At 36.3% G+C, this 10,023-nt stretch overlaps 2 protein-coding genes across 2 annotated transcripts; both read left to right on the top strand.

Annotated features, from left to right (window-relative positions):
* On the top strand, positions 1-3,538 carry LOC137835487 (putative galacturonosyltransferase 10). The gene is made up of 2 exons (XM_068644016.2): positions 1-502; positions 1,591-3,538. The coding sequence occupies exons 1-2, from the start codon at positions 353-355 to the stop codon at positions 3,040-3,042; spliced, it is 1,602 nt and encodes a 533-aa protein (XP_068500117.1). The 5' UTR covers positions 1-352; the 3' UTR covers positions 3,043-3,538.
* A 1,146-nt stretch (positions 3,539-4,684) lies between these two features.
* LOC137835485 (QWRF motif-containing protein 3) lies at positions 4,685-7,505 on the top strand. Its single transcript, XM_068644014.2, has 6 exons — positions 4,685-5,922; positions 6,258-6,377; positions 6,470-6,586; positions 6,679-6,768; positions 6,856-6,966; positions 7,226-7,505. The coding sequence occupies exons 1-6, from the start codon at positions 4,933-4,935 to the stop codon at positions 7,319-7,321; spliced, it is 1,524 nt and encodes a 507-aa protein (XP_068500115.2). The 5' UTR covers positions 4,685-4,932; the 3' UTR covers positions 7,322-7,505.
* Positions 7,506-10,023: the final 2,518 nt, after the last annotated feature.

The following is a 10,023-nucleotide window of genomic DNA, read 5'->3' as shown; positions in this document are numbered from 1 at the left end:
AATTGAAAGTTGACATGGCACGATCAGGACCGTTTGTCACTGTCCCTGAAAATGAAATGCCAAAGCATCATCATGCCATGAAACCACTTCCATCTTCTTTTTTCTCTTTCTATTATTTTCCTCTTTGTGCTCACTGCAGTGCCCAGAAGCACTACCATCGCAAGACCAGATATTTCTCTCAAATCTGAATCTTTCACTTCTATTTTTCCAAATCCGGAGATTCCAGATCTTGGGTATAGCTGCTGATCTGAAAATCTTTGTTTTTCCCCCCTGAACATTACTTTCCCGGAAAACGGTTTCCGGGGAAAAAAAGTGAAAGAAGGTGCAATTGGGGTTTGGAGAAAGTTGTAAGATGCGGCGAAGAGCGACGGATTTTCGCAGGCCAGTGCGTAGGAAGGTTCCAGATGCTTTTTGGTGGGCATTGTGCTGTGCAGTGATTCTTCTCTTTGTGTATATTCTGAGCAAAGGGAACAAAATTGAGTCCAGACCCGCTTTGTCCAAGGTAATGATTTTTTCTCAATTGGCTTTGTTTTCATTTATGAAAATGTTTTTGAATTTTTAGCTTAGGCTTCTGAGGATTCAACTTCTGTTAAGTTGATTTGATTTTGGTAGGGAGGGTTGGGTGGTATATGAACGTGATTTGTGTGCTTTGGTTTTTTTTTATGTGATGCTGGGGACTGATTTTGTGCTTTGCATGTATGTAATTAGGAGATTGTGTGAATTGGCTTTTTCCACTGTTTTGCTTTGGATTTTTTCCCTCACGGGAGTAAAAAGGGGCTTGTTTCATAGTACGGTTGTTTGCATTTTTTTTTTATACTTTTTTTTACATCACTCGGAGCTTGAATGCTTAATAATTTGGAATAGCACTTGCAGTAACATGCTAGATCTGGTGTTTTAAAATGCTGATTTGATTAAAAATCAACAAATTCAACACTTGCACGACTCATCTTTATTTAGTCTAAGATGACTCTCTGCTTGATTTTTTTGCGAGTTCATTGGATTCTAATCCATACCATGATGTTTCTACGTGCTCTCAAATGATTACAATTGTATGGAGAACTGGAATCTTTTTTTTTTTTTGCAGCAGGGATAATATTAAGTTCTCCAGATATTGCTGTTGTAAGTTTTATAACATACATTCATGTCCTCTTATAGAGAAAAACCACTATTCCTATTCACTCTCGCCACGAAAAGTGACAAGTGCGTTATAGGTTTTTTACACAGACCAAGAAAAACTAGTATCAAATTTACAAAATTAACTTTATTATCATTAATTCTTTACACTATCTACCACCTTCATTAATATTATAAGGGTATAACTTAAAAAGTTAATTAATATTATATTGAAAAACCAAAATGATACTTGCTGTAAGATAGATGGAAGATTATAATTTTTTCTAAATTTGGAACTATAACTGAATGGTCAATTTTTTCCTCAAAGGATCATGCATGGATCATAAAAACAATACTTGACATGGTTACATGTCTTGCTTAATTTGGTATTATAATATTATTGCACTGGGTAGGATAGGTATAAATTAGTTTCTTGTTATCTTCTTTTAGCTAATAGCTTTGAATCCTGATGTACAGAAAACTTACAAGCATGATAAGATTATGGAAGGCCTTAATATTACTGAAGAGATGTTGAACTCTAACTCGGTTGCGAGACAACTCAATGATCAGATATCTCTGGCAAAAGCTTTTGTAGTAATTGCCAAAGAAAGTAACAACCTCCAATTTGCATGGGAATTAAGTGCCCAGATCCACAATTCACAGATGCTCCTCTCAAATGCTGCCACTAGGCGTGTTCCTTTGACAACAAGGGAAACAGAAAGGGCTATCCGTGATATGGCATTATTGTTATACCAAGCCCAGCAGCTCCATTATGATAGTGCAACCATGATCATGAGATTCAAAGCAAAAATTCAAGCTCTTGAGGAACAGATGAATTCTGTTACTGAAAAGAGTTCGAAATATGGACAAATAGCTGCTGAAGAAGTCCCAAAAAGTCTTTACTGCCTTGGTGTTCGGTTGACAAGAGAATGGTTCAGAAACTTTAATTTGCAAAAGAAATTGAAGGACGATAGACAAATGGAGATGAAGCTCAAGGATAACAATCTTTACCACTTTTGTGTTTTCTCTGATAACATTCTTGCTACTTCAGTTGTGGTCAATTCAACTGCAGTGAATTCTAAAAATCCCAATATGGTTGTTTTTCACCTTGTCACTGATGAAATAAACTATGCTGCGATGAAGGCATGGTTTGCCGTGAATGATTTCCATGGGGTGACTGTGGAAGTTCAGAAGTTTGAAGACTTTACTTGGTTAAATGCATCATATGTTCCTGTTCTCAAGCAACTTCAAGACTCTGAAATACAGAGCTACTACTTTTCTGGCAACAGTGATGATGGAAGAACACCTATCAAGTTTCGTAACCCTAAATATCTATCCATGCTTAATCACCTTAGGTTCTACATACCTGAAGTTTTTCCTGCACTAAAGAAGGTGGTGTTCTTGGATGATGATGTTGTGGTTCAGAAGGATCTTTCTGGTCTTTTTTCCATCGATTTGAAGGGTAATGTAAATGGAGCTGTTGAAACATGCATGGAGACATTTCACAGATACCATAAATATTTGAACTACTCTCATCCTCTTATACGTGCACAATTTGACCCTGATGCTTGTGGATGGGCATTTGGGATGAATGTATTTGATTTGGTTGAATGGAGGAAAAAGAACGTAACTGGCATTTACCACCACTGGCAGGAAAAGAATGTTGACCGAACATTGTGGAAACTTGGTACCTTGCCGCCTGGACTGTTGACATTTTATGGATTAACTCAGCCCTTAGATCCATCGTGGCACGTTTTGGGTTTTGGCTACACCAATGTTGATCCTCAGTTGATAGAGAGGGGAGCTGTGCTACATTTCAATGGGAATTCCAAACCATGGTTGAAGATTGGGATAGAGAAGTACAAGCCCCTATGGGAAAAATATGTTGAATACTCTCATCCTTTATTGCAGCAGTGTAACTTCCACTGATTTTGGATTGTGTTTAAATTGATACTTCAGACCTTGGTGGAAGTTGGTGGGGTACGAAATTATATCATTGGCTTTTTGTGGAACTGGTAGGCTGGGAGATGCTTACTGGATTACCGGATTCAGGTCTTAATTTGTTGTCAGAAATGTTTGTACAATTTTGAAAGGTCAAACATTTCTGGTGGCTTTAACATGGTGTCTTCATTGAATCTGGATCTTCTATTGTAGCATATACACGTTCATCTGTCAAATATTAAGACTAAATCAGTTCAGTTTCTAATTGTAGTCAAGGATGAGATCAGTTGCAAACTTTTTATGTTCACTACTGTTCCTGGCAAGACCAGATGTTCTTTCCTGTGGCATTCATTTGCTGAAACTTTATTCGTTATTTTCGATGCCACTTTTGCAGAAGAAATTACTGTGATTTAGAGTTATCAACTTCCCATGTGTAGCAAAACTATCTATTTTATTTATTTCAGAAGCAGATATTCCAGCTGCATTTTTTGTTGAGAGTGAAGAATGTTTCTCACATAACCATTTCTTGTTTACAATTGTGTTGTATAGTTTGTACCTTGTATCTCAATAATCTAAGGAATATCTAAAGTTAAATGAGAAAAAAGGTACAAAATTTGCAGTAGACAAAAAGAAATTGGTATATTTCTGTCTAAATAAAAAGAAATAACCACACTCTCACGAAGATACGAAATTTTAACTACTTAAGACATCTTAAAAGAAAAAAAGAATCTCTTTTAATTTTTCTCAAAGTAAAGAAATAAAACAAAAAAGAAAAAAGAGAGTCGTGTGGTGAAATTTCGCCCATGTGGGACTTTCATTTCTACTAAGTTCTAACAAAATGCTTCCTTCTCATCCATCTGTATTGCTTCAGCATTGCATGACGTAACTAAACTATTTTAATAATGGTAACTGTTTTTACTTTTTAAATTTTTGGTTGACAGGATATTAATTTATGACCATACCAATGAAAAATATCTTAATAAAAAGTAATATATTTCATGTGTTTAATTATGAAGAAAACTTATTTAGAAATGAAATAATTGACTGAAGGAATAGTGATGCATAGCATCAGCTACTCTTTTGTGAATTAAAATTACGTTTTGCCATGGTTTCATTTATCTCGCATTCATTAATATTTTTAGTCCATTTCATATTTAGTTTAAGGGACAGCAAAGTTATAAGCAAAAACTAGCCATGAAAGAACAACAAAATTGCTTCCTTGGCTTATGGATTTTATATTTGGTCAAAGGGAATAAATTTGCACTGTATTTATTTCCCAGTAATTTTAAACGCAGGATTGGACCGATCCGTGTGTGTGTATATATATATATATAACTTTGTTCTTATCTACATCTTCAAAGGTGACTACCATTTCCAACATTTCTCTCAAACTCAACTTCTATCGGAAAGAAATGAAGTGTCACAAGTTTTTAAAATATGATTGTATTATTCTATAAACGTGCTCACATCACACAAACTTTGCTAACAAAAAAATAAAATCAGTTTCGCATGTAGTAACAAATTAAATTAAAAAATAGTGCACTCCAGCCAAACAGAAAGTGTGAGAAAATAAAGGCAATTTCAACTTTGAAGAAATTTCGAACATGTGGCACTAATACAGAGATTCTTCACCCCTCACTGAAACAGGAAAAACCGAATTCTCGGCAATGATTTTCAACTTCCATTCCTGTCTCCACCTGCCACGTAAACCAACACTAGCAACCACAAGGGCATGCAAGTAATTCATCCATGCCGGCGCAACGTGATTAATATTTCACGGCGCCATTCTCTAGTGTCAACTCTTACGTACTTACATACAACAAGCAAAAGAAAAAAAAAACACGCGCAGAGGTTTTTACTTCCAACATCCTCTGTCCCATGAAAACGCCGAACGGTTCACCGGTTTCTAGTCCATCTCCGAAACCTCGTCGACTCCGACACAGCGAATCAAGTTCACGGTTTCTCCCTTCACCTCCCAACTCAACCACACACTCCGCTGAATGCCACTCCCCGGTCCGCCGCAAATCCTCGAGCCCAAACCGGCGCAACGCCATCCCGGAGGACACGGGTCCCACGCGCCACCAACTATGGCCTTCCTCTACGGTGGCGAAGAGAAACTCCGGTACCCTCGCCGATCACATCACCGAAGACAGAATCATAGAGGGCACAACTAATACACCCATCATCACTGGTGGCTCCGCGAGACACGTGGCGAAATTAGTAACACCCTCAGAATCACCATCTTCTAAGAGACCGGTTTATAGCAACATGGCTCCTGGAAGATTGTTGCTGGACGAGAACGCCAAGTCCTTCTCTTCGCGGAGACACTCTGGTTCTTCCAGAAACACTCTCGATTCGGAACCTGACGTGGAGGTTGGACCTTCGAGTGTTGCAACAACAGCGTTGAGAAGGTCTCGAAGGGGAACTTCGGATTCCAATATTGCGAACTTGAACAGTGAGTCCTCGGTTGTGAAACGGTTCACGTTGAAAACGGCTATTAGGAGGGCTAATTCGCTTGCTGGATCGTACAAGAGTTCGAACTCTTCGTGGGCTTTGTCTCCTGGGAGAGCGGAGTCGCCGGCTATGTCGGTTGAGAGCATGGATAAACCGATGTCGTTTTCGGGCTTCAAGCACCATGCCACTAGTCCTACTACCAAGGTGAAAGGGGTGGAGAAGTTGCTCAACATGGGTTTTGATCTCTTTAAGAGTAAGAAAAGTGGTGGGTTTGGGTCTCTTTCGCCGATTGGTTTTTGTGTTAACTCGGAGGTAGTTCTTAAGCTTCGTTTGTTTGATAATCGGTTGATGCAATGGCGGTTTGCGAATGCTAGAGCTCAGGTTGTTAATGGAACCATTTCTCACAAGGCTGAGGTATGTATGTATGCATGTGTAAAATGTTTGATAGTAGATACCTACATAGAATAGAGAGAAATGCAAACTTACAGAAGATGTTTAGATTACTGTGTGGAGTTTCTAGAACTATGTTTTGGACAAAAAGATACATTTTTATTCTTTTAAAAGAGTATGTTCATATATGATACGATATGATAAAGTATCAAGTTACGTGTTTCTGTATATCAAAGATGAACTCTTCTATGCGTCTACGTGTATGCCTCACTCTACTCTTTAATTTCTCTTAATATATTGTCTCACAACTAACGAATGAGAAAGGATGAACTGATGACATCTTCATTTGTTGTGTTTAGAGCAATTTGATATGTGTTTGGGATGCTCTCACAAAGTTACAACGTTCTGTTCTGAAAAAGAAGATACAATTTGTCAGAGAAAAACTTGAAATGAAGATCGCTTTTGTTCTGTATTCTCAGGTCAGAGTAAATCTCACTTTATCAAGATTTGTTAAACTATGTGGAATTTCTAAGGTTTCTTTTTCCAACTGATATTTTGATGTTTACTGCAGATGAAGCCATTGGAATCTTGGGTAGGTATGGAAAGACAACACTTGCAAGCAATTACAGCCATCAAAGAGTGTCTGCATTCGGTTGTTTGCAGAGTTCCTCTTTTGGAAGGTGCTAGGGTACGTAACTAGGTACAGTGGAAAGTAGAAAACGTTACATATCAGAAGTGATGGGAAAAGTGAATTGACTGAATTAAATCTTATTCTGACAGGTGAACATGCAATCAACATCTATTGCTCTACGGCATGCAGCTGATCTCACGGCTCGCATCAAGTCAACTTTAACTACTTTATCATCTTCCGTATGTTTATAATTTGTAAACACTGTGCTACTTAGTTCTGTTATTATCTCTGAGCAAGTAAATTGAAATCAAATATTGCTTCATCAGGAGGTTGATAAGATTGCTGCAATGCTATCAGAATTAGCAAAAGTTGTAGCACAAGAGAAACAGTTCTTAGAAGAGTTCTATGATCTTTTCCAGGCCATATATGTGTTTGAGGTAACTAATTTTGAAACACGACTAACAGACGAGAAAGTGAAGCTTTCATAGTTCCATTTAAGTGCACAAAAAGAGTTCAAATTTTGTTATAGTCTATAGCTAAAAACTCATCGTCTCATGCTTGTAGTACGAATTCACATTTCATCCTTGTACAATAACATCATGTTAAAAATTAGCATATAACCAAATTTTCTATCACCAAGCCAATCCATTTTTTGGTTTCTTAATCGTTAAATTTATCTAATATATGTGTTGGCAGGTTCAAGAAAGAAGTGTAAAGTGCAATCTCGTTCAACTAGAAGGTTGGCAACAAAATTATGAACTGCAACGACCACTACCGCAGATCACTTCGTAGATCTCTAAGTTTTGATTGAAATAATTTGCTGATAGTACAACTTTTCACATGGTCCACCACTATAACTGTTACTCTTTAAACCAGCATGCACGATTAGTTTACATGTAACAGTGTTCCTTCATAGCAGCAAATACCAAATTAATAATACATTTCTGAAAATTATATTTTCTCCATTATTTCTCTTAGTCTACACTTATCTTGTCATACTTTCTATCTCTTTTTTCTTTTTAAAATGTGTTGTGAGACAACACTATTTTACTGTCTCTGCATTTTATCTCTACGTCTCTCTGCAGAAATGTGATTTCTTAAAACTTCATTTTCTTTTATCTCTTTTCCATTTTCTTTCTTTTCCTTAGTTAGTGCGAAATGTGGCCTTTTTGCAAAGATAATTTTATTAATTTCACTTAGAATTTGGTTGAGTACGTCTTCATTTGAAATCGTATGCTGGGGACTTTCCTAAAGAAACTACGTTTTATCTTCAGCATAGAGGCAGGAAAGCAAAATAGAAAGGTATTAAATGAAGAAAATTCAAAGCAATATTAATAATGATTTATTATTGACTGATAGTGTAACTTTTTTATAACATAAAAAAATGAATAGAGTTTAAAAACTATTGTTAATAATAACGTTTCGGTTAAAATGATTATACAGGCCAAAAATTATAATTTAACGAGGATTATTGAAACGCAAAGAAAAATGGGAAAAAGGAGTATAAATAAAAAAATGATATATTTCCATTCCTTGTGTAGATATTTACTACGAAGTAGATTTCAAAATAATTTAAACTGTTCATCCTTCTATTTGGAATGATAAATTCTCCCTAATCCAATATTCAAAATAAATAAAAAAATGAATTGTGGAAAGGCCATTCCAATGCATCTGACATAGTTCTCACGGAGCCTGGCTTGAGTGTGATTGTTAATGATGGGTTGAGAAGCAGAACCATCTTCCAAAAGAATGAAGAATTACACGATATATGTTGTTTCTATTACCATTGGAGTGGTGTTAGGGTTTTTGGTGCTTGCTCTAATATGGAAGTTTGACTTCTGAGCCTTTGTGGTTCTGATCATTGCCATTCTGAATGATGGGACCATCATGACCATTTTGCAAAGACAGGGTGAAGCCATCTCCACTGCCAGATTTCTGGAAGTTCAGAGAGACTTTTATTACTGCCATTGTTCTCGGTGCCTGCCTAGCTGTGATGACCCTTGTCTTCTTCTGGGCTGCTCCTGCATCTAATTTTTTCTCGGTTTTTTTATTTTATTTAAATACCGACTTGTACAGTTCCATAGTTTAAATCGATTCGGATTTATATTATGAATTGTAAAATCTGCTTTGTAAATGATAAAAATAGATCAGTTTAGTTTGTATAATTCAACATATAATTCTGGATCAAGTTTTAACTAAATGATGATATAAATTTGATGGAAGAGGTCCAACACCAATTCATTAAAAGTTTACCAAAATGTTAAATTGAGGCAACCATTAGAGTTATAATTAAAGAAGGGTCAAGAGGACGCATTCTACATGTCATAAACTTTAGTGTAGAATAATTTTTACATTTTTTCGTCAAAAGTAACATAATTTAATTCTTTTGTATTTTTGTTGAAACATGCAAAGTGGTACCTAAAATGCTAACCTAAGTTTAATTAGAGTTTCCTACTCCTAATTAAACTAAGGTCCAGCCCACATTTAGCCTAAGTGAAGCATAAGGTTCTAGAACTCCTAGCACATGGAAGAATTCTAGAACCTACCTCACATGTGCTGAATTTAGGAGCCAGCTTCCCATGTGCCAACATTTGAATTTTCCTCCAATTCTCCCACTCTTGCTATATATAGAGGAGCTTGGGTCATGTAAATGCAAGATTAATACATGAGTGAATTGCTGCCAAAATTTTGCCAATATCACTCTTTGCCCAAAACCTCCTAGGTTAGGCTCTTAATCTTCCTAAACCATCCCCTTCCAAGTAGAGTTGGTCTCACCACTCTCAAATTCTACTTTTCATGCACCTTCAAGGTCACCACCACTCTTAAGAGGATCTTGTTCCATCTCCAATCTGTGTAGCTTCCGCATTCCATCAACAATTCCGAAAATATGAAGACACAAATCCATCAAAATTGGTATTCAAAATAAAAAAAGAGTGTTTGGATTGACCCATCTGATATATTGTTAAAGGTATATTTGGTTTTTCAAAATTATATGAAAGTACACGAAGAAGCAGTGGACGTGGAGGGGAGAATTTGTCATTTGGAATTCGGTGTGGCAGCAGATCTTAGTCCATTGGGTTGTGATTAGTGCTTAACAAGTTGGGCTATTTTCTACATGCTTTTCTTCATTAATTTATTGATAAATGTCATATTGTATTAATATTTCATATTAAAATACAGATATTTATAAATATTAATTGATAAAATAATTATAATATAACCCCTAATTTATGAATTTAAACATTTTTACATATTTTGTGATTATAATTTGAATAAGAATGATTTATTCCCAAATTTTTTGTTAATTTCAGAATTCTATGGAAGAATGGAGATGTAAGGACAAAAGGAGAATAAAAAAAGTCTAAGAAGGAAAAATTGAACGCTCCAACACTCACCCAAGCCAGAAGCTCCTAGAGGATCTTGCCTTGGCGAGATCACTCTAGTGACGTTGGGCCTGTTTTCGTCCAACACGCCCATGCAAGTCCAATCATGCC

This window comes from Phaseolus vulgaris, chromosome 5 (assembly GCF_051622355.1).
Source record: "Phaseolus vulgaris cultivar YP4 chromosome 5, ASM5162235v1, whole genome shotgun sequence".
Lineage (NCBI taxonomy): Eukaryota > Viridiplantae > Streptophyta > Magnoliopsida > Fabales > Fabaceae > Phaseolus > Phaseolus vulgaris.
The sequence above is the reverse complement of the archived record's forward strand: the minus strand, read 5'-3'. Positions and strand labels throughout refer to the sequence as shown.